Source organism: Passer domesticus, chromosome 6 (assembly GCF_036417665.1).
Source record: "Passer domesticus isolate bPasDom1 chromosome 6, bPasDom1.hap1, whole genome shotgun sequence".
Lineage (NCBI taxonomy): Eukaryota > Metazoa > Chordata > Aves > Passeriformes > Passeridae > Passer > Passer domesticus.
In genome coordinates, this window is record NC_087479.1 from 24,311,847 (window position 1) to 24,337,283 (window position 25,437).

General features: G+C 38.0%; 1 protein-coding gene across 9 annotated transcripts in view; it reads right to left on the reverse strand.

The window, feature by feature from the left end:
- MIPOL1 (mirror-image polydactyly 1) overlaps nucleotides 1–25,437 on the reverse strand; it is a 189,200-nt gene that overhangs the window by 18,536 nt on the left and 145,227 nt on the right. For all 9 annotated transcript variants that reach the window (XM_064423914.1, XM_064423911.1, XM_064423912.1 and 6 more), the window contains one exon: nucleotides 6,125–6,355. In XM_064423914.1, coding sequence (XP_064279984.1) covers nucleotides 6,125–6,355 — 231 coding nt within the window. The remainder of the gene's footprint in view (nucleotides 1–6,124; nucleotides 6,356–25,437) is intronic.

Sequence of the window (25,437 nt, forward strand, 5' to 3'; positions counted from 1 at the left end):
TTTTCTATGTGATATAAGTGACGGTTACTAGATTTTGTGTTTTGAACTTTCTCATGTTCCTATTCATGTCTGGTATGCCAAAAAAATTTGCATCAGCTCTGCAGAATTCTTCATAGTATGTGGTAGTTTTGCGTGTCTGGGAATCTTCCATCTGGCTAGTGTGGGTTTCCTAAACACCATAAAACCCTGCCTGTGGAGATTGTGTATCTCTTATGGGCCCCATGGCGCTTATAATCTGCTTTTAATCATTGTATGAGGCAGCCAACACATCAGTCCTCATCAAGGAGTTTTTTTCCATTTTGAACCCCATTTAATAAGTTTTGAACCAATTCTGAAAACCAGAACCTGTGCTAATTTGCATTGGTATCTTAAATTGCTACAAAAGTTGTCTTCCTTTGCTTTCCATTTCCTTCCACACAAACTCTGATATCTATTGACTTCTGTGGATTGCTATAGCAAGTATAAGATTCTTAGCACCATGCCCTCACTCACTTGTCTTTTGAATGTACCCACCAGCATCTGTTTCTTAGTAAACTACAGGTCATACCCTTAACTGAGACAAATGAATGCAACTTAGTGTGACAGAGCAAAGTCAATTTGCTGTAACTAAGAAACTAGCTCTGTATCTACATTCTTCAACAAGACACCAGGACTTACTTTACATTTCAAAACACCAGCACCAGTTAAATTATTCCCCATATGATATTAAAAGATTACCAACTATTCAAACTCAGCAGAATTTCACAGCAGCAGGCAGCTCAGTAGTTATCATTAAAAGGAAAATCACTTTTGACATGTGCTAACTTATTTACGGACACAAGTCAGTGAAACTATTAGTATCTATGAAATTGTACTCCTAGCCTCCAGTATTTAATGTTTTGATGTGACATGCACCAGAGTACAATTTTGTAAGTAAAAAAAAATAAACCAAAAAAAAAGCAGTTTAGTTTTAATAGAAAAGTCTCAACATCGAAATATAACATCTTAATAAAGTAAGAAAGCAAATCATATTTATTGTTTTGAAATAAGGAAACGAAAGAAATAGCTCTCTCAAATTTAAAATAAAGCCAACTGAGTTCTCTAAGACTTGATGGTTCCTCCAAAACAAACAGCTTTAAGTCCCAGTGAATGTACAACTTGTTTCTTTTGTGAAGTGCTTCTGCCTGCAATTTCTAATTAACTAGCTCCATTCTTTCCTACAACAAGTAGCTCAACGCACACAAGCTACAATATATACTTCAGCTAAATATATGTAGGTATGACTTTAAAAGGAGATAACTAGTTAACAACATTTGCATGTTGCAAAGAGGTTCAATTAGTATAATAATTCTGAAATCTTGCTTTTAGCCTGTTCCCTGCATAGCTTCCCTGTACTGAATAAAATCTGTACACTAAAGATATGTTTGCAGTTAAAAATCTCCAGAGACTTTAGACCCATACATAAAGATACTTATTTCACTCTTTTCTGAGACACTGACCTGTATCCTCATTTAAAAATGAACACCACATCTTTATGTTATTAAATCTTTGTTTTGATCTATTAGTATTCACCAAAGTGCCATTTTATACAACCCCACACTGAATAGGCAAGGCTGGAGGTAACCATCTGCAGCTTTAGAGTCAGCGTTTGAATTGATGAAAAGAGCTTTGTGTTTTCATTGCCAAGTTTGATTCTTCCAGTCATTAGACATTCCCCTCAGATCGCATCAATGAAGTGAACTCCCTTACACCCATGTGTTAAATTCTCTTCTCCTCATGGTTTCCTTTGCCAGCTATACTCCAGAAAGACTACTGGGTCTTAGCCACATTCTTCTCACAGCTGTGTTAAAAAAGAGCATCAGAGCTTCTTCCCAAAATCCATATGTGTATCTGGTCAGTCCCCTGTTGGAGGGTCACCTCACATTGTGGTGTGATTATTCAAATATTCATCCTTGTTCTTCAACTGCACTGCTCTGATCATTCTGGGAAAGATTAGACCCTCCAGCCAGCACTGAAGAACGTGTTGGACATTGATGTGAAATACACACAGCCCCCGCACTCAGAAGGCAGATTAGTTTTACTTGCAGAAGAGGGGTTCACTAATTACTTAATAAATGCTTGCTTCTTATTTCTTTATATTTTTTGTATTGTTTTCATCTGTGTCAGCTGTTGGTAATAACTTTTTGGTTTTGTTGTTTCATAGATGAACTTATACATCAGCATCAGCTAAGAAAATAAATGAACAAGTACAAAAGCAGAGAAAGCATTTTCAAAAAGGCTGGAGGGAAATTCAGGACTAAACAAATAAAGGATGTGTTCCACTCACAATGAAAGTTAGGTGATAAAAAAAATAAATCTGATCTTAAGGGGTAAAGCAAATGTTATTAAGGATAGAATTTAATTCAGAAGACCACTTAGTTTTCTTATGTATTCAATCAACTGAAATTTTTTATTCAAAGCTGCAATTCTCCTGACTTCCTCTTTAAAAGGAAGAAAAAGAAAATTGAAAAGGTCTCTAATAAACAGTTAAGGACAAATGAAGCAATGACTTCTGGTTTACATCACTTTTATATTAGCTTTATTCATAGTTAGAGCTACCTTGACAAAGCACACAAGCAGGCAGGATCCTTCTCACCATTTATGCTTATTTTCATACCTGTATATTTTAGTACTGCACTGTTACTTTGTGGATTTGTGTTTGTTTTTAGAGGATTACATAGACATTCTACCCACTCACCCTCCTCTGCCACTTCACACAGCTACACGACTATGCAAGTGTAGCTGTGCTTACATGCAGAGCTGTGCTTTACTGAGCTAGAATCATTAAATTATGAGAAAAAAACAGAAGCCCCCAGAAGCCCCAGTAGACAAATTGCATTAAAATTCACTCCAGCTGTAAAGCTGTGGCAGAAAAATAGAACATTTTCTGGAAAAAACATCAAAAGTGGCCTCAACCTTTACTGATAATTGGCTAATATTGATTTGGTATTACATTATAACCTGCTCTGATCTCACTGACATCAGCAACCACTCCACAATCCCAGAGGTTCCAGCCGGAAGGACATTTTTAAAATGCCTTGCTTCCTCTGTTGGCAGAGGTATTAATTAATTCACAGGCTCTCCCAGCCACCTTCTCCAGGTCAGCCCCATTTCCCTGCTGGGACTGCACCAGCTGGCTCCTGGCTTCTCAGGCAGGACAAACTTGTAGGGGGCCTGTGCTACTATAACAACACTCCTGGTGAATTCTGTGCTCCTGCCCTAATTCTTTGTAAACAAAATAGAAACAGTAATTACATCTAGAAAATTATAGTCATAGCCATTCCAGAATATTGATTAAAAATATTACTGTGCAGATCATAATAGTCTATTGAATAAATATGTATTGTTTTGAGCATACATACATGTACTTATTTACATAGACCACAGTTAAAACGTGTACTTGCTTTATAAAGATAAGCGCTCTCTTAAAAGTATAAGTGTATATTGATAATGTCTCAAAATCAAAAGAGATTCAAGCAAATGCAGCTAAATCTATGTGGCCACCCTCTGAGCATCAATGTTTCTTGTTTTACACCAGCACCCCTGTTAGGATGGTGAATCATCTTCACAGGCAGGAGCAGACAGGCTCAATTTACATCTCACACTTCAGCTAGCCAACGTGAGATGTTCACCCTACTTCAGTATGAACAGATGCTTACTATGCCCAAGTTGACTATAAGTAGATACCAAAACATCCCCCTTCTGGTTCACAGCTGCTGTTTCATGTAGGATAGGATCAAGAAATTTTTTAGATGCTTTTTGTCCTGATGGAAAGCACAGGACCACTATTGTGACTTTGGTTTCATGTCAAGAAAGCAACAACTACCGGTGGGTACACAAATGGCTGACATGATGGAAATGCTGTGGAGAATTACAACTCTCTTTTAAGCTCTGCATATCATGCTGAATGCAAATACTGAAGTTTTTAAGAATATTAAAACATTTTTTAGTGTTGCCAGAGGAGAGATTAGCTGAGGCAGTGTAGAACTAGTAAACTACATTGTATGAAGATACAAAGTACATATTTTCTCAACATTCTTATTTACAATGATGTTCTTTCTTAATGAAGGTCATAAATATTTCACTCTTCTGATTTTTAAGTGTTGATATTTTACTGAATAATATTGAGAAACTACTTCATACAGCTGACAAAACTACTTCCTTCATATGTCAGAATTCAATTTTAGTCGAGCATGTAAAGAAGTCAAGAAAACAGATTATTTTATAACGGCCTTTAGTCTATGAATTTTAGTGACATATTTTAAACTACACTAAGCATCCTCTTAAGGCAGTGCTAATAATTAATACTACTGTAATTAATACCAAAAAGCCTTTCTGTTGACAGGTTTATAAATTGTCAGTTCTTTTTTGAAATGTAGAACATCCTACATCTTCTAAATAAAATGCTAAGCTAACAAATGAGTTCCTGCCTAATTGCCAAACACTGATTTGTATGAAGCAGTTGAGGTTACAAAGAAATTGGGAATTCTCAGCCTGGTTTCCCTGCTGATGAGTACGAACTGTCTGTGTAGCTCTCCCAGAGGTGTCAGAGGAATCTCTATAGTGTCACACAAGGGTTCTTAGCTCAAAGTAAACACACTTTCCACAAACTCAGCTGCTTAATCTGTTTGCAGGTTGAATTATAAGATGGGGGTGGATGACTCCGGGTGCTGGGAAGACGGGCAGAGCATTTCCACAGTTTCGTGGTAAAAAGGGCATGCTATTGTCATCAAAAGACTTCAACCAATTGTTTGATTTTGCTATAGGCTCAGTCGTCTGATCTTAACAATAATGAAAACTAACCTGACCAAAATTTTCCCAAGTAGTTGAGCATGTTAAATTACGTAAATTCTTTTCACTATAGTGGTGCATCACCACTACTTTAATTCAGTTTGTGGCTGCACTTCTACTTTAGCCACCCTGGGTACATGGGATTAAACAAGATTGTTTCACTTTGGAAAGAAAAAACAGCAAAAACTCAACCTCTGCTTAAATAGCTATATTATTAAACATTTATAAATAAAACTAGATGTAACAACTTAACACAGTTAAAAAGGTTCCACCAATATTCTCATTACCATAACTTAAATTTTTTAATAGTTTTAGCAAGCACACACCTCTCAGAGTTGCAAATGTGTCTAAGTGCTCCAAATAAAGACTTGAGTGATTATACAATCACTGGAGGGTTTAAAGAGATGACTAAAAAGATGCATTTTCATATATAAATATCTTAATTATATTTTATGTAGTTATGAATAAATGAAAAATATAGGAATAGAACTATTTAAAAATAGAAGAACTCAGCATGTGGTTTTATTAAACAAGAAAAGCTTTTGTTAGGTCCCTGCAATATATTATAAGCCAATTTCTGGCTACTCTGTAAATATGCTCTAGACATTAAAGTTGAAGACATATATGGACAGACAGAAAATTTGCATCAGCTCAGCATCAGCCACCTTGGAAGGGTGAGAGAGGAGAATTTTGCAGTTGATGAATGTAACGCAGTGATGAGACACTACTAACAACAAACATGACAATAAGTACTTAACTAGAGATGAACGTCAGGTTTTGGAGTTCAGTAACCTTTTAACAGGGAAACTCATGATGGGAAAGAAAATACAGTCTCTGTTCACTGACTCAGAGACTTCCTGTGGCTCTCAGTGACATTTTGAAGCCATCCCTATACAACCCCATACGCATTTACTGTGGCATGAAACTTGCCAGATGTGTAACAGGCCAGAAATGAGAACCGTAATATTCTACCATGCAATTATAAAGGGAAATACTCTGTAGCCATAGGATTGCCACAGGGTAAAAGAACAGTGAAAACCATTCATGGGAGATGGAAAGACTTTCTCTGTGCCTTGCACATGGAGGAAGCAATTTCCTTAACAGTAATGAGAGGTACCCTGACTTGCCTAATAGCACAAAACTGTTAAAATGATCAGCTTCACACTGAGTAGGAAATGAGGACAAAGGAAGAATCATTTTAAAGGACCTTTTCTGAGTACTGCTACACTTTCAGTTATAGACAAAATACTATATACTGAAAAAATGCTTCCTGTGGATTACAACGGCAATTTTTGTTGGAAGGCAAGTGACTTACTTTTGAACTTTTTCATTGGCCTCCTGTGAAGCTTCCAGGGCTTTCTGGAGCTTCAGCTCGGTGTCCTTTTGTTCTGATCGAGTTTGCTGCAGCTGAGCTGCCAGCTCTTCAATCTGGCCGTAGGTTAGGGTCACAACATCCTCCCTTCCCTGCAGTTCACCTTCAGAAGTACTGAAAGCACAGTTAGGCTGGTTCTTCAGACTCAATCCTTCAGACAAAGACTTGTATAACCTGGGAAAACCGAATCATAATGTTATTAAATTTCAGTCTAAGGCTGAGATGCAAGAATTAATTAATACTATCAATATTGTCATATATGTGGAATCACATGCACTAGTAACAAAACAAATTATACTTCAGAAGTGACAGAGAACAAAAAGAACAAACCTTTCCTGCAATGCTCTTCTAGAAGTATGTAACAACAATCAAAATTTGAAAAAGTAAAAAAAAAATTCAACAAAAACTCAAGAGGAAGTATTTTTCAGCTGTAGCATCTTGTTGATCACCTCTGAGCTGCAACAAAAAGTTTTTATTGTGATTTACATGAAGTTGAATTAATCAGTATAAGTTACTGATGCGTTAATACCTTGTGGTACACAGGACTCTCTTTTAGCAAGCAGAGCCACCAGCTACAGGGGATTTATTTGCAAAAGAAGACTTTTCAATAAAATGAAAGGAATAAAACCACTACAGTTCAAAAATTAAAATCAGTAAATCAGCAGGATTACTTAGTAATATGATTTGCACATGCTAATCAATTCTAAAGGTCTCCATTCAGTTTTATCCAGGATTTTGAGGTACTTTCATAGAGATTCCAAATCAAAGAGTACAAAACCAACACTCTTTCAATGCACAAACCAGAATATAGTAGTAAATGCTTTGTATTTGTGTGCCAGAAAGTTCTGGACAAATCAAACATTATTTTGCGTGGATTTCTAGTAGCCGTACACATTGATTAAAGTATTCAATACAGTCTACATGACACCTGCTAGTATGCAATTGCATATTTTCTTTCTCTTCAGTTTATTAAGGTGTTTGCTTGGAAAACACTGACTGTTCCAACAGCCCATAAAGGAAAACCATAAATAAACTAAAATATAATACACACAGACAAACAAAATGTGGATCAACTAAGAGAAATAGAGAAGCTAAAAGGTCAGAGTGTTGACATATCGTCATGCATACTACCTGTGATTATCTGAAAACAATGTGAAAAATCTTTTCAATTAAATGAAGACATATTGAAAATATAAATATTTATAAAGGGACATTAGCATTCCTAGAATGGACTAATTAAACAAAATTACTCTAACAGTTGCACATAAAATTTACTGACTGAAGTTCCACTACAGCTGAGCATTGATCACCATGGAAAAACACAAAGGTATGCAAATAGTGTCGAAAGCAGGTTACTGAAATACCACTGCTGCCCACTTCTTAAACACCTGGCACAAGATTAAAAGAACAAAAAAGACAGATGAGAAGCTAAACTGTTCAGTGGGTCCCTGATTAAAAAAAAAAAAAGCAACAAAAACTGGAGGACAGACTAAATATTCTACCTGGTTCACACCAGCTCGGAGTTTTTTCCCAGAATATATGAAAAATAAAGTAATTTATTTAGATCCTAAAACACTGGCTCTCTGTGACTGCAACTGGGCTCCTTTTCAAAGACTGGCCATGAAAAACACATATATACTATTATAATTGCAATGTAATACTACATGTCTTAACTCATAATGATTGCATTTGAGTGACCAATAGATTCTGATGTACACTTTGTAACCAGTGTGATTCCTCCAGATAAAGGCACTGTGATTGACAGATCTTTTAACATTTTTTTTCAAAAGCATGTAATTTCCAGACTTCCATAAATATGTGTTTTGGTAAAATACATTTATTTCATCCCTTCTGAAATGTACCAATTTGAAATGACTTAATTTACCTGAAGATTATTTCTTCATGCTATAACGAAAAAGAAATGGGAGTTCTAGGCCTGAAGAATGGGTCACAGAAGTATTTAAATAGTTCCTGGATTTCATTAATTCACATATTCTTGCTAGTGAGTCTTTCGCTTTACTATGGCAACACGGCCTCTTTCCTGCTCCAGCTTGGGTCTGAGAGTTCAGGGACCTGCCTTAAGTGTCTAGGCAGAAGAAAAAGTGACATGGGTTGATATCACTTGTGCAGCTCCTGTAGAGAGCAGGAGGCTTCCTCAGTCACCAAAGTCAGAGTAATTTCAACCCTGCCAAGAAATATCACCAGTTGTAACTGCTCCCAGAGGGACTTGACTTTGGCTGAAAATCAACTCTGTGAAGTGCTGCTCCTAAAACACTTCTCACCTTGCCTGGCATACTTTTGCTGCTAGGTGGGAAATGATTTTCCACCTGAAGCAATAACTAAACAACATAGCAAAACCTTCCACCTAAAGGAACAAAAAAAAAAAAACTCAGCAAAAAACCAAACATTCCCTACCCATTCCCTCCCTCTGCCTCCACCCCAGTGATAAACATGTCCAATGTTCCCAAAGGCATGTAGCTCTGACCCTGGTTTTCACCACAAATGTTTCTCACAGGTCCTGGAGACCTCTCAGACCTCAGCCGGCACTCAGGGTGGCTTTGAAGAGCGTCCCCTCATGCCACTGAGTGCACTCAAGGGCCAGGCAGCATCGATACCTTGAAAGTACTACCTCAAAGGTGCTCTTAGGAAACACTGCAATAAGACAGTATCAAAAAAAGCCCATAAGCCCTAAAAGGACTTTGAAATTTTGCTGTGAAGTGGAAGATATTAAACAGTCAAGTTTGCAATACATGTGAGTCAGGAGCCTGACAGCTGGTAGACTGGTAACTAGATGACATGGCCCTACCATAGACAAATATTTTACTACTCTTCCTTTGCCTGCATTTACACAAGGTAAGAGGACTGTGTTTTCTTCCCAGTACAACAAACCACCTCTCGCTAATTTATCCGAAGGCAGCAGCCAAAGGCAGACTCTGGCATGCAGGTATGGACTCTGTTACAGGAATGCTCGTTGCACATAATGCAGAGCATGCTCTTTGCACTGTCACAGTCCATCACAGTGTAACTCTCTTGTGTGATGTACCCATGCATTCTTAGTCTAGAGCTCAGGCAACCTCAACCACTTGTTGAACAGAGGCCACTGTTGATTTTCTTCTCGGTGGTGGTTGGGCATACAACTTCAGGACTTCACAGCAGACTATGTGAACAGATTGGTGCTGATCAGGCATGTCCATACTGTCCAGACTCAATTACATGTGAGTATGGAACAACAGTGAGTGGCACCTTGAGATTCAGCCTTCAGTCCTGAAATGATCTAGAGAAATCTGCAACCTGTACCAGGGTCCTAAGAGCCTGGACACTACACAATTCAAACATAGGTTCATTAGCTACAGTGAAAACTTGTATTGACTACTATCCATCTTAGAATTTCTATGTTTCAACAAATATCAATTAAAGGCCACTAGCAAACACATTTTTCCTCCTTGGGTCTCATCTTTAAATAAGAGCAATCACAATGCTACCTTTGCAAAATGTTCTGAGCTTTATTAATATTAAGAGACTCATCACTGTTCAAAGAGCTAAGTTAGATGCAGCACAATCAGAATTTAGGACAAAACTAAACCCAGATGGTTTTCTGGTGATGTCAAACAGCAAACATATACTTTTCACCTTAATTTTTACTGTCCAGGACCACTGAAGTACCCCTACCATTTCCCTGTGATTAGCCTGGGACAGGAAGTAAGGATGTGGAGTTAATAATCTGAGCCTTTCATGAAGCTGAAGGACTACCAAGATATGCTCTCAAATAAGACATAATTGGAAACCATACCTCTATTACAAACTCTTCATTTAGGGAGTTGAACAGTAATCAAATGTCTTCTGTTCACTTTATGCAGCCCCTGGGCAAATTGCTCAGATAGCACAGCCTTATGTGAGTGACATGCACATGACATTCAGCACCACCTATCATTCCCCACATTCACCATGCTATCAAATGGTCTAGGACCTCCACAAAAATAATTTCTGGATTAACAGTTTGGTTGAAACAGAGCAAAACATACATGGGACTGATCAGTAGAAGGAAGTGTTTTTGATGTGTTTGCAGTAATAGTGCTATTCCCTTCAGCTAGAGCAGACCTGTGGTAATTGGGAGTGGGGCTGTGGCCAGCCTCATCCCCAGTGGGCACAGCTGTGATCAGCACTGACAGCAATGAGCCATGGAGTGCCCAGGGGCACTGACCACTCACAAAGAGAACAGAAGGCACACAGGTGCAATGCATGAACATGAGGTTTATAAAAGTTTGGACTGAAGAACAAGAAGGGCAGCTGCTTGAAGCCTTCTATGTGGTAAGGTGTTACTCTGTATGGGTGAATATCTAAAGCCTTCTGAAATGGTGTGGTGATCCTCTGTGTATTGCAGTTGTCCCAACTGCGGCAGGTGCTGTGACACAGACCCACAGCTAAGGAGCCAGCTTGTAGCTAAGAAATCCACCTGAATTCCCTGGGTACCTGATCCACCGGGGGCTGGGGTCTCTGCTATCTCTTATTGATTAGAGACTGCAAGATTGCAGCTTAGCTATTTTCTCACACAGAGATATAGTGCACACCAGTTCACAGAAGAGACTACTGTAGATTTTATGCTTTAATCCTGAATACTACTTGCTACATGTTAATATTAATTCCACACCGTCAGAGTTCCACAATGTATCTGCGCTAATTGCAAAACACAGATTCACAGACTCTTACATTTCTTCCATGAATTAGAGAACTGCAATACAGCAAACTATTGCAAATATTCTTTGTAGTTTTCCCAAGTTATGTTTTTCCTAGAACCAAGCTTTCCATAAAATGTTCCAGTCATTTTTGACAGGGAATTGGCTGTATTAGCATATTCTAGCCTAAGCATTTACCATGAAGGCTTGCTTCTAACTAAGTAAAATTAAGTGAAAATTAAAAAATTGTAAGGTGTTTACTTTATCCCACCAGATGCTACAAATGAGAATTTTGCTATCTTGTATCTGTTCTTTATTGTCAATTCATATGCTCTGGTCATTCTTAAATATTTGCCAATGGCTTTAGTTAACAAAATAACTTTAACTTAGTATTTGTAATATTGTAGTTATTCCCTACAGTAATAGATTATTTAGGTAACACTGCAAATAGAAAGGGAACCTTATCTATTAATCGAAGACAGAGCTGGCACCACGAGTGACCTCAGTATGTGAATATAATGGACATCTAAGATGGTGCCAGCGACTCCATGTTTTCCTGTGTATCACAACCTCCTGTCTGCTCTCCCTGGGAAGTGTGAGCATTTGGCAGAGGCAGAGCAGCCCCTGGCTCAGGTGTGGGCAGCAGGCAAAGAGGAGGGCACAGCGGGCTCACAGACAAGAGGCACGGCCACCTTCCCCGTGCCCAGGCTGAGCTGGCAGCACCTGTGCCTCTCTGCTGGTTGCTGGAGGCCGCTGGGTTGGCATGGATCACTGAAGGGGTGTGTACGTGGGTGATGTGGAGCCAGCAGCTCTGGCCTGGGGCCAGCAGGGAAACTGCCGATGTCAGGGATTTGCAGAAACACAAGCTTGGTGGAAGAGACACAGAGGATCTTGTCCTAAAGGTCACAGCGATTTATTTTTTATACTGAGATGTTTTCAACAACATTTCTGACAACTATTTAAAGAACACTGCACCATTCTCCTCAAATCTAAACTGAATTAAGAAAGCAGTAACTCTTGGAGGTGCACTAAAATAACAGCCACTGGCATACCAACAAAAACTGGTAGAAAACAATGTACTACTTTGTAATTTAAAATACTATGTATTACTTTTTTGTCCTTTTCTGATGATCCTTGCCAAGAGCTTCATCCTGAACACTGTCACTCACAAGAAAACCAGGGCATAAAGGAACATCAAGCCTTCTGACTAGGTATTTCAGGATCAGCTCCTACAGTCCCCACACACCCACCAACCCGGTCTAGACCTTCAGCAACCCCTTCCGTTCCCACAGGCTTGACAGTACTGCTGGCGTGACCATTTACTTTCCAAAATGCCAGCCACAGAAATCTTTCCTGATGACAAAGAATGGGGGCACTCAAGAGCCAGACATTTCTGCCATAAGCCTTAATTGATGATGCCTGTCACCATAGTTTGAATTTAGATTTGCCTGCAGGACTAATAAAATCTAATGGAGATTTCTTTTTTAGAAATTATGCATGAAGTTAAGGCTAATATGGCTTGGGCCTTTAGTTTCCTTTGCAGCTTCTCACTGATAATGATAATGGCACCTGACTTCCACTTTACATGAATGACCTACACACAGATGATTTTATTTCAAATTAATAAAATCCTTTGGCAAAAAGTAGGAATATTAGTGAATCAACTCAGATAAATTGCAACAATCCAGCTGAAATAAATAAGAATCCTGACCCTAAAAACCGAAACAGTCAATGAAGTGTCCACTCAGTGCAAAGGGGCATGCCATTTATAAATCTTTTTAAAACAAATCTGATGGCACTGATGCGTATCATAATGCAGGCATCAGAATCACCTGAAAACAAGCTCAATGTAATGACTATGTGCTGTTGACTTTTATTTTTGTCTCCAGGGAATAGTGTTTACTTTGCTTTAAAATTTATATGAGTCATTTTGTTATGTGCCTTTTTTTAATTAGTCGGAAAGAAATAGCCATTTGAGAAAGAGAGCGGAAATCAATTCTGATTCGATGCCGATAGCTACTGTGCGATGTAAACTGTGTGTTCTTTCTAATTAAATGTAAACACGTGCAGTTCTAAAGTCCAGCAGTGATGACAACTACTAGAAAGGATTGCCTAAGACCTGGTCAACTGATCCTTGTGAACCTTTTGTTCATACCGTAGGCGAACTTGTGCAATCTGTCTCAGGTGAACGCCAGTTGTAACTGACTTTATTTTAGGTCATCTTCAGAGAAAAGACTTGACAAGAATGTGGAGAGCTCTGTAATACCTCCAGTTACCCATTAACTATGTCCTTCTGATAGCTAATCAATAGCATTGCATGGAGCCAAACACACTGCACTGAACTGCCCCTCTTCCAAAAGCCAAGTCTTGGTAAATATTTAATGGCAGTAAAGGTGTTTTGACTCTTATCAATCTGATATGTTAAAGAACTCTTGAAAGAAACTTTATCTTGCTTCTATCTGCATAAATAATTTGTTCAGTTACAATTTTAGTCTTATGCAAAAGCACTGAATTTAATGATCTAATGCTTTTAAATCAACGCTTTGGACAGAGAAAATGTAGTTTCAATCCACATGTCACAATATAAAGAAAACCCAAAGTTTATTTCCTTGATAAAATGCCAACTAGAAATATACATCAAGGAACCTAGCCCTTTATACTGTACTAGTAAATACTGTGCCAAACTCGTTCAAAACCTGTTATACAAGTGCACATTTGAGATTTTCTTACAAAGCTTCAGTTTATGAAAAATTCTTAGCTCTTATTCACATCAAGATAACATAGGATTTGTAGCTTCTTTTCACAGGAAAAAAAAACCTGACTCTAAAATAGTTATACTAGGATCCAGAAACCTTTTGTACCCACACATTGAATATTCCCATCTCCAAGTGGGTATATTCATGTGATGAGTTTTATTAAGCATGTTTCCATTTTCTATTTTTTCTGTACAAAGCTGCCTGTCTAGATCTCTAACAAAGAAACTTTTGTCCTGATCCTTTCACATCATGCAGGTATCCCTCTGCTACAGCCAGATAGGATCCAAACATCACCTTACATACTCAAATGGGCTTATTCCATGGCTCTGTGCTAATGACAGAGAATGGAGGAAACCTCTGACTCTCTCCCACAGCACAGTCTTCCAGCCTCTTCTGTATGATCCAACTTCAATATTGAGCCTAAGTATTTTGAAGAAACCGATTCAGCAACGGATCCAAGCTTTTTCTTGGAAAATAATCTGGGAGTAAAACATTGATAGTGTTTCAGTTTCCAAAATGTGAATCACCATAAATGTTTTCCCAGAAGAATAAGCATTACTTTTCCCCCAGTGTTTACATGGCCTCCTTTGTGCTCTTGATGCTATTCAATAGTCTTCAAAAATAAAGATCACAGGAATAACTCCCAAACACTGGCGTAGATAAAGTGAACAGCCTCAAGTTTTCTAGTCACTAGTAATTGCCTCTGGTGAAAACACTATTAATTAAAATCATAAAGGCATATAAATTAATCAAGCAGTGAAGTACATGGCACCATTTAGAAATGATCAGCTGAAGAAAGCCGGTTACTAAAAACCTCAGATCTCTTGTACTTAATACAATGTTATCTTTATAAATCAGACATGATTGTGAATTTTATGGCTGTCCTGATTTGCTATTGTGATCACTTGGCTTAACTCCTCCACTGAATCAGAAGAGCAAGAGAAAAAACTGTCTTGGACCCCAAGCTGGAAGCCAGCCTGCCTTCCAGCATGGCCAGGAACATCCAGCTGAGGAAGAGAAGAGTCTCTCCAGGAGAAGGCAATTAGAAGAACGTGTTTCAAAGATGGAATAATTGAATACATATGGTATTTCATAGAGGGATGATCTCATGGATGAGATGAGTAGCCCTAAAGCTAGAAAAAGTAGCCCTAAAGCTAGCCCTCAGTGTGACTAACCTGAGAAGGGGAATCATGTGGAGCTCTGCTCCTTGTCCCTACTTTCTTACTGAAAGATTCAGTGGGTTAAAAAAAAATAAATCTTTCAATTATTAAAAAAAAAAAGAGAAAATGTAACTTTTAAAATTTGAGGATACTTCCTTTCCTATCCCAAGAAAATAAAACAGAGTTTTTGAACAGTTTTGTCTGAACTTACTCAAAGGCGTTACTGAAAAAATTATGCAACTCTGAAGAAAAGCAAACATGGTGTACTGTGCTCCAGCCCATGCCCAGCTTTGGTCACCAGAGTGCCAGTAAGTGAGGTACTGATGAACTCTAGGTGAGTGTGCCCAGCACATTTTCCCCACTTTCTTGGTACTGTACCCAGCAACGTGAACTACTCTGCAATGGCTGGTGACTCACTAGGAGCTGCAGTCTGAAATCTCTCCTCCACATGGGTAAAGACACCCAAAATGTCGACTTTAATGCCATCATGGCTTCTCCCATACAAAAAATGCACTTGGCTTGGGGATTGCTGTGTGGATACACACTTAGCAACTCACCTCCGGAACGCCATGTAAATGACACAATGGCAGCATATCACTACTCAGTAAGCCATGTCTTACCTAGCTGCTGCTGCCAAACCCTTGCTCATATAAATCATACAGCTCCGTGGACAGTTAAGCACTATGAAACAAGGCAGTTAAAATGATGGCTTAAATGATAAAGGGAGCGCCTGGGAAATTTAATATAAGGGAAGTCTGCTTCCCTATTGTACCAAAGCTTACTGAAGCAACTGGGCAGACTTGTCTGGGCCATTCTCCTTAATGTGAGACAAGGGCACATGCTAAGGGAATGATTTAGTGGATTGGGGATAAGAGCCCTGTCTTGAATTCCCTCTTCTGTTTCACGTCTTCTGTGTGGTACTGAGCAAGTCACAACATGCAGAACTCAGCCTGCCATGCTGAAACTAGGAATAAAGTGTCTTTCCCTAGCTCATTTTCTTTAAAATCTAAGCTTTTGGGGTCCTGGATTTCTTCTTACTATCTACATGCGCTGCATCTTGGAAACCTGAGGTCCAGATTTGGTTCAGGTCTCAGTGCCATTTATTGTTCATGGGAAGACACTAAAGAGCTAATTAACAGTACGCATACATTAACAATGCACATCAACCTTGTTAACCTCAGCAGACAGATCCATGTTTGGGAATTTAATGGAAAATTAGTTTTTCACAAGTTTTTGCCTCCCCATTACAGGTTCAGCCGCCACTGTCACCACGGGGCACAGGCAGTGACAGAAGCCTCCTGTGCTTTGTTGATCTGCCCTGAGCACAAACATCCTTGTTTTCTGAGATGTTCTTTCTTTCCTCCCAGTGAAAGGGGCCATCAGCTGGATATGGCACATGACTGTAAGCCAAAACACACAACTTTCATACCTCTTGAAAAGCAAGAGATTAGACTGGTGGCTGCTGGAGAAAAATCAGTGAGGAGAAGCTCTCAAGCATAGGGGTTGGAAAGAGGCTATAAACAGTGCTGAATGGATTTCTGTATCCTAAACATTTTAAATCAGCTTCCCTCACCTCTCTCCTCCTTTACCCTCATGAGTTTTGACCAGTGAGTTATTGAAATAAAATGTGTAAAAATTTAATATAGTTGTGCACTACAATTTAGCTTGGTTGAAGAAGAAAACAACATTTTTCACTTTATAACACAGGATTTCACAAGAAAAACTGCAGTTTTTTCTTAGGTTTTTTCTTGATGAGCAGGTAAAGTGAAAAAGTGTAGCAGGAAATATAGTGGTTGCACTGAACCAAAGAATTAATTATTTTCTCAGGACCTGACAAGGAAACTGAATGAGTATGAAAGATCTTGTGAAATCTAGCCAACATGGAATTCAACACTGTTCAATTCCTTATTTATTTTTTGAACAGGACAAGATAATTATTGGTATGAATACTGCCTACTATGCTTATACATATCCAAGAGATATTATATCCTCCTCTGATATGAGCAGTAAGATTGCTCAAGAGGGAAAACTAAATTCCTACATCACGACATTCCTGATTCTACTGTCACAACTGTAAAAGTATAGTAAAATTACTCCTTTGATACAGACAGTAGAGAAGAGCTAAATAGAAGAATATGTATTTCTCTATCTCCACCAAAACCCTTAGGATGGAAGTCTCTTTTACAGACTATTATTGAAACAAACAGAACATTATCTTATATAAGCCTGGATAACATTAATATCTTGCCTACCTCAGAAGCAAAAGAAAGATAAATCAGTTAACATGAACCTTGTTATCCATCCTTCTCTGCAGTCTTTTTGGTGAGGGACAAATCAACAGAACTTCTTCCTCTTTGGTGAAAGTTCCTCCCAGTTCAATCTTCTTTAATGATAGTGGAAGCCACTAGTGCATTTCCCATTGAGAACCAGAAGAAAGCCTAGTGAATATTGCTTTGAATTTATTTGTATCAAGAAACTAAAGGCTGTGGCCATAAGCAGATACTCTTCTGGCTGCCTAGTACAACTAAATACTTCCTGGAAACCTTGCTGCTTCCTCCTGATCTCTGGGAATGGAGACCAGAAGAGAAAAAATGCAAGAAAATGTTACTTAATAAAGCCAAAAACAGGGACAAGAAGAAAACATTCCTTCAAGGAAAAAAAGAAACAATAAATAATCTAGATGTTTGAAATTTTGGCCTCAACCTTGCTTGTTTCAATGACCACAGATTGGGTATGACACAAGTCCTTCACGGTATATTTTCAATACAATGTACACAGTTGTTACCTTAATGAGATATGTAAGATCAGAATCAATGAATCAACACCATGATATGCCCCAAAGTTATTTTTTCGTGGACAGCAAGTGAGCGGATGTCATTCCTCTGTTTAATCAGGAGTTAAAGCGTGTACAGTAATTCCTTATTTTCACAATATTCCTTCTGACAAAGATAACAACCATAAGAATGGCTCCCAGCTGGCTAAACCTGACATACAGGTTTTGTTAATAAAAAAATGCATGACTTAATTAATGAAATGGATCTATTAAGACTGTCCCCCAATCAACCAGAGTGCCCCACCTACAGCTGAACTTCACATGACCTATCTTATGCAAAAAGAATTGTAATAACTTGCACTGGAAGCTGCTATAGAGGAAAGGTTGCCATGAGACAAAAATATGACTTAGAAATGCATATAATGCCCCTAGAGGAGAAAGCTTAGTATTTTCACTTTTACTCAGTGTTTTCCTTTACAGTGAATAATTGAAATAATTTTGCTAAACTGTGTAAAATTATTTCACAAAGAATAATTACATTTGATCTATTAGCAACTGATACTATCTATTGTCTAAATTGCTTGCATTCAATCCATGTGTAATGTCAACAGTATTAACGTCCATTATGGAAGAATTAGTTGAGCAAAAATAATTTTTAAATGTTCGACATTCTTGTACCCTTTCATACTATTCAAAAGAAGAATCATTATACCAACATATTCTTGGATTTATTTAAGGCCTGTCTTTATTTAAGACTGCAAACTCAGGGTCCTTAAAATCACAAACAATTTCCCTGTTTTGTTCTGGCAAGCATAAATCTGCAGCAATCTAGTAATTTTACATTCTTCTTTGTTTCTATCTAGCTGCCCCACACTAACTGACTGTCCAAATTCACCTCCATCAACTTTGGCAGGCTCAACACCTCCTTTAGAAAACCAGGTTTTCCCCCCCCCAATCATAAAGAGCTGCACTGTTTCAAACAGAAAAAAAGGAATGCTGCACAATTTCTACAACAAAGGTATATATACATACATTAATTTGATCACACACACATACATGCCCCAAACTGAACTAATGCAACAGCAGATACCTATTTTTTTCTCTCTTGCAGCCTCGTTCCTATTCCAGAGATTTCCAAACTCGTGCTTGCCTTTTAGCAGAGGAAATCCTATGAACTGTTTAAGATTACATTCTCACCGAAAGCAATGAATGCCACAGTCTTCTCCAGAATAAAAAGGTACTTTCTCTCCTTGGAATAGTAACATTACAGTAATTTGGAGGAAACAGGAGAAACAGTTGGTCATTAAACATTAAATGTATTAATGGGGCACTCACAGTGTATGACTCATCTGGAAAAGGCAGTTCTCTACTTGCATTTCAGAAGGACTGCTGCAAGACAATAGCCACTGTGACAAATTTAGGTTTCTCTCACTTAATATTTAGCAGAATCTAATAAAGAAAACTTAAATCAATACACTTTCCAAAAAATGCATGAGCAGCACGATTTACATCTTACAGCCAGAGGAATAGAAAGGCAAAGAAAAAACATTTCAAAGGAGGCCCTTAATTTCCACTCCCCAAATGGAGACCTTTAGGACTTGGTGTTTACTAATTATAGGGACTTGCAACTCCAGATGAAAACAATTACTAGTCAAAACATACAAAGCAGGAATCCTTCAAGCACTTCAGCAGCACAAATAAAATCATCCACTTCTTCAGACTCATGTTGCTCTTGAAGTCCTGCTCAGTTCTCTGGAAATCTCAGACCTGCGAATATGGGTGAAGCACTTGGTAGCAGTTGCTTGATACATGGCATTGTTGGAAATAGAGCTTCTGCAGAGCTCAGAAAAATGACAAAAAAACCCCCAAAAAACCCGACTATACAGGATGCTGGCTTGATTAGTAAAAAGTTTCATATGATGCTTTGGATCATATGAATGGAGGGAAAAGTGATTAATGTAAAGTCTAATACATTAGGAGATACAAAGAAAGAGATAATTCCTAAGGGCAGAAATTCTGTTTGCTCTCAAGACACTGTGAATCTGTCCTTTATGTTTTTTGGTTTTTTTACCAGTCCTCGTTGTTCATGATCTATTGAGCCCTATAATCATATCACTTTGATGAAAGCTTTGTGCATTTCCTTACTCTGAAGTTCTGACTCATTTAGGTGATTAGGAGGTAGAACGGTAACAGAGATAAAATAACAGGACCACTTCAGAGCACACTTAAGTCACTGTGAGAACTCTCAAGCCCAAGGTAAATATATCTGTTCATAAGGAACTCTAGAAATGGAGACACTAAGAGAAACAGGCATGTGCACAACATCCTGGGCTTTTACTGTAGACTTTTGTCTTGTTTTGCCTACTTTGTAGTAAATGAACTCTTAGTTTTGGCTGAGGAAAAAAATACTTTGCAGGAATATGAAGAAGAGAAACAAAATACTTATGTCTAGAGCTAGGGAAAATATGACTCAGCTCAGAAGCCATTTGCAAGAGCAGAGTACACGACAGGTTTTTTAGATGGTGGACAAAAAGCTTTGGGACGTGAAACCAGATATTCTACAACAAATGAAAACTAAAATCAGCTCACCAAAATAATCAGAACCCAGAGTATAATGTACCTTTATCAAAAACCAGTTACATCTTGCTTATGTTCATGATGAATAAAATTCACTGGCAGTTCAGGTGCAGGCAAGGCCTCAGAGTGAGATTCTGAGAAAAAGAAATGCAGTTTGACATTCCCAGAGTAAATATGGTGTGTGGGGAAGAACTTCAGTTACCAGCCCCATCAAGTCCTGACAAAAGGAATGTGAGAGCTGTTCCCAAGGTGAAAGAAGACAGGCTGAACAATGTGGCTAATGGGATCACATTGAGCTAATGGGATCACCACGACTTGTTTTACTTCTGTTGGTGCATGTCAAAACTCTGATGTGTTTTAAAATACATTCTACTGCAGCAGGCTAAATCTTGAGGCATTTTGGAGGGAATTTACATATCTGCATGTTTTGAGCCTTGTGTAGAAAGTGTCTACTGGGTAAGAACACTACAAGTTCAGAAATTTGCAAATTGTAAAAGCAGATTCTCTTCTGTCAGACAAAGAGAAAAAAATAAACAGAAAGCTCAAACATGTATCTTATTAAACAGGCATTTAGTTCTGCTGTCCTCACATAAATTTGTAGAGGTTACAGACACCTCACACTTGCACAAGCCCCAGTTGCTGTCCTTCACAAGCCAGGTGTAGACAAGAGAATAAATGCAGCCACACTGTAGCACCCAACTATACTACCACATGTTTAGAATCGGCAGGTACTGACAACACTTGGGAATGCTGTAAGTAAAATTACTGGTTTCTAAAAACTCTGAAAACATGTTTGAAGCTCTTGATTATTGTATCCTGAAAGTATTCTAGAACTGTCCTTAGTCAACACATAAGCATTTAAAAATAAAGTTATACAGGTCAAAATGATCCCGCTTTGGCACCTACAGTTAAACTATTGCTCCAGAAAATGACTGGTTTTTTAAAGGGGCACTTGTGGGTCCCTTCCCAGCTCTCTCCATACAAACTCAGGTGTCTAAATTTACATATATGAGAGTGAAAAATTCAGCCACACTATTTAACAGGCAGATCTGCTGGGAGGTCTCTTGTAACCAGATTTTTTAAAGCCTCATATTTATTGGACAGATACTGGCCCAATTCCAATCCACAACTGCAAATCCAAAGAAACAGCTCAGAGCAAACCAGCAGCCTTATTAGCCTTTAAAGATTTCATTTTCAAGAACTCAAGACCCTTTATTGACTAATGAAAGGTTGGGTCCCCAAGCCCACAGACTGATGTTGCTTGGAACATATTTTAATAATTTTGGAGTGCTAGCAGCCATCTGTCTAAAGAGCTTTGATCACATAAATGCACTCTGAACTGCAGCTCCTTCCGACTCCAAACCCTGTCCAAAAGCCAAAGGGAACCCGCAGGCATGGCAACTTTGAGACAATTCAAAGCCTTGCAATGTGATAAGGCTGCTTTTATTATTTAGCACATCATTAGATTTAATGACACCACAGATAAGAGATACACTAAAAAGATACCATTGTCATCGCCTATCTTATAACAGCAACATCCAACTGTGACTTTGCTTTGTTTCTACCCAACACTTGTTACTTACTATGGTATTTTAAAAGAATAGTTAAATGAAACAAAAGGATTTATTTTCCTGCTGCAAACATCAGAAATAGTAAAAAAAGTACCTAACCAAAAAAAAAAAATAGGACTTTGTTTTTTTAATACATTCCTGCTTAGTTAAAAAAAACCAAACCAAAACCAAACCCCCCCCCCAAAAAAAAAAAAACCAAAAAACCACAAAAGACAAGCAGGGAAATTCCAAATAATCTACTGCATTTTTAGTTTAGATTATTGACTGTAAGGCAGATACTGCTTGCACATACAAACTTATTTTGACCAGCACTGAATACAAATTTACATTGAAAAGAGAGAGATCCATTACAGTTACAGCTCTTAACATTATAACATATATTAACAAATTTTACACAATTCCCGTTATTATTTCCTACTTTTGAAACAATTTGGCCATCTCATAGCTTATTTTGTGGTGATCAGTATTTTTTGTTGTGGTGTCTTGTGACTGGTACAGACATATTCTATTAACTGAAAGCTTGGAAGCAATGACAGTGTCAGGCATGAAGAAAATATATTTTAATTACCAGAGTCAAGAAATTGCTCTCAAAAATCAAAGCATAATCCCTAAGAGAGTGGTAAAAACTGCATAAAAATCTCTCTCTTGATGACTGGAGAGACACAGTGGTGGAACCTGTGTGACAGAGCATGATTTTATTTGCTCCAAATGTCAGCAACCTCAGTGAGTTCAACTCTGAGATTAGAGTGCTTGCAGGTTTCTCTTCATTCTGAGATCTCATTCTTGGCTCTCTTCCTCAGGAGATTAGCTACCAATAACCAGGAGAAAGTTTTAGTGTTGCACAGTATAATACCATACTTTTCAATCCACTAGCTGTCATACCAAGTGTGACTAGCTAGCAGTGTGAAATAAATAAATAAATAAATAAATAAATAAGAAATAAACCCTGCACTTCTTTGTCATTTATGAAAACATTTTCAGGTGGCCATTCTGTAATGCTGATTCAGCACAGATTAAGAGAAAAGAAGATGAAACCATAACATGAAATGGCTCAGGTAGTGGAAGAGCTTCTCTAAACTCTTTGTTATCAAAGAAAAACAACACTGATGATTCACTCAGTGTAACTCCCTCCCTCTCCTTCTGTGGCTTTTCCTTCCAAACTCAGAGCCATAAAAGATCCTCTGCTAGTGAGACAGCAGCTCCATACCACTGGTTACATGTCTGTCCTGTGGCATCAGGAAAAAAGACAAGTGGCTCTGTGCTAGTTCTCCTTCCTGTCATGAGCATGTAAATGGCTGCTTATAAAAGCAAACTATTACTAACATGTTACACTTTACTCAAATATCTGAAACTCAGAACTGAGCAAATCCCAGCAGGCCCACTTATTCACTGGAAAACTGTGGCTGAAGCTTCCAAGTTGGTCTCTACTCTCTTAAAAATGACAGCTTTCACACCTATGCTGGAAGAACTACCCACACCAGACAAGTAACACATCATTATGGAATGCTGGACACAGGTTAAAAACCTTCCAAAATACAAGACCTCTATCACATTAGTTAGAAAAGCAGGTAGTGAGTGGGAAGTTAAAATGGAATTTTTTCCAGTAAAACGCATCAGTGTGACACACATGTATCAATTTAACAAAAGCTCTAAGTTTAGATGGAAATTGAATAAAGAAAATACCTTACTCTCTACTTCTCTCTTTGTAAACAAAACAGGTGGGCAGCCTTCTGTTTTGTGTTCTGTGACAGGCAGAGGACTTCTGCCACCTGCATTCTTAGATACTCCCTAACATTTTTCCACTGTGAGCAGTGTAAAATGCAGAGTAAGAAAAGCAATGTTATGTCTAGCACTGACTGAAAATTGCTCATGTAGAAAGTCTTCTCACCAAAGATTTTTTTTAAATTGGGAAATGTAAATTCCAACACTAATGTGTCTTCCTGTGGCACATTTCTAAGTGAGAAGTTTTCTTTCACCTTAGTATTTCAAACTGTAATGCCATTTGATTTCAGTTCTTCAGCTGAAGAGAATTGAACTGAAACACATCAGTCATGATTTTGCAAAATTATTGAATTGACATTTTAACATAAAAACATGTCCTGTGAAAAACCAGCATAAAATGAAATGGCATTTTAAGTCCTCCTGACAATGTTATTACTATATTTCTAAATATCATATTAATAACAAAAGAATTCCCTTTCATACAATATTTATAGGGCAAGACAAATTCTTTTATACTTTTAGATTTTCTTCCTAACTTCTCATGGGAAAATCTGTCTTCCAAATAGCTCTTATTACACACACGGTTTTCCTGTGTTTCTTTAACTTGCTCTAGAGAGGGCTGCTTCTTATTCTGTATCTGTTTTCCTTCTCTCATTTTAAAGCAAGAGTACCTGCATTTTCATAGTCTCTAAAGGTGTTATGCAAAAGGGTAAAACTTCTTATTCAGTTTATACAAATAAAGCAGCTGAAGCAGTGTTTAGTGATGTGATTAATCTATATTCATCCAGCATTTCAACATTTCAATGTAGCCTTTTTCCACACACCCTTTCTACCAGATAACAGATTTCATAATCCTGCATATACTCTTTATAGATTCTCCAATTTTGACTTTGTGTATTCTTACATTGTATAGAATAGATATTAACTTTAGTGATCTCATAATCCTAATTTTTACAAGTATTTCTACAGGAGTTTCATACTTTGTATTGCTATCTACTCCAAACTACCAGTAGCAGTCAGTGGGTTGATTGCAGGCAGTTCTTCCAGAGACTTTAAACCTTCCAAGAACTCAATTTTATTACACTTTAACAGCTTCGAAAAATGGTTCCTAGACATCTCTAACTATGTGCTTATTTCAAAAAAACACAAAACAAAGTTACACCTCCCAGACTTTTCAGCTCACTGAGAAACCAAGGAAGTCATAACAGAAAATCACGCAGAGCAGAGGTAAAAAAGAAGGTGAAGGAATCAGCCAGGCAAAGGACAGCTGTGAACATAATGCCAGCAGGGCCTTGTATACAGAGTCGTGAGACCATATCAGCATCCAATGGCAAGGAATTCCTTTCTGTCAAGCAAATCGTTGCTCTTAGAGAAGAACAGAAACTCATGTGAAAAGGCCCATCCCAGCAAAAACGACAAAGTAAATGTTGTTTTAGTTCACATTACCCCACGACCGCAAATAAGTAGAGAAGTCAGCTCAAGTCTGGTGCAATACAGTGTAAGGACCTGTGGAGCACTTCTAGCCTTAAAGTACTTGGCACAAAAAGTGACTGGTTGGTCCTCAACTAATTTGAAAAATTTAAGAAACTTTGCCACTATAACATTCAGTGGCAGAAGCAGTAGTGGAATTAGCACAGTGCATGGTGCAAATTAAAACTGCATCACACAGCGTGTCAGGCACTCCAGTCCATATTCATGCTGCTTCCTCAATCCTGCTGCTTAGTGTTTCTATTGGCAAGGCACCTCTGAAGGCCAAGAGCCAGCCCCTGGAAACATTATGCACAAAGATTTCATAAAGTGTAGTTCAGACCAATCCAACAGCACCACAAGGCAATTTTAATGTACTACATTCTGGTTGCAGGGATGGCGTGAGGTGGTTTGTTATTCCATCAGGTGCCTTGGATCTTTGACAGTTCAGTGCTTCCTCTCTCTTAAAATTTTCATAAATCACTAAAGCTGAGTTAGAAATTGTTTTGCCATTCTAATTTTTTTTTTTTCCAGTAAGGTAGAAAAACTTTTAAAAT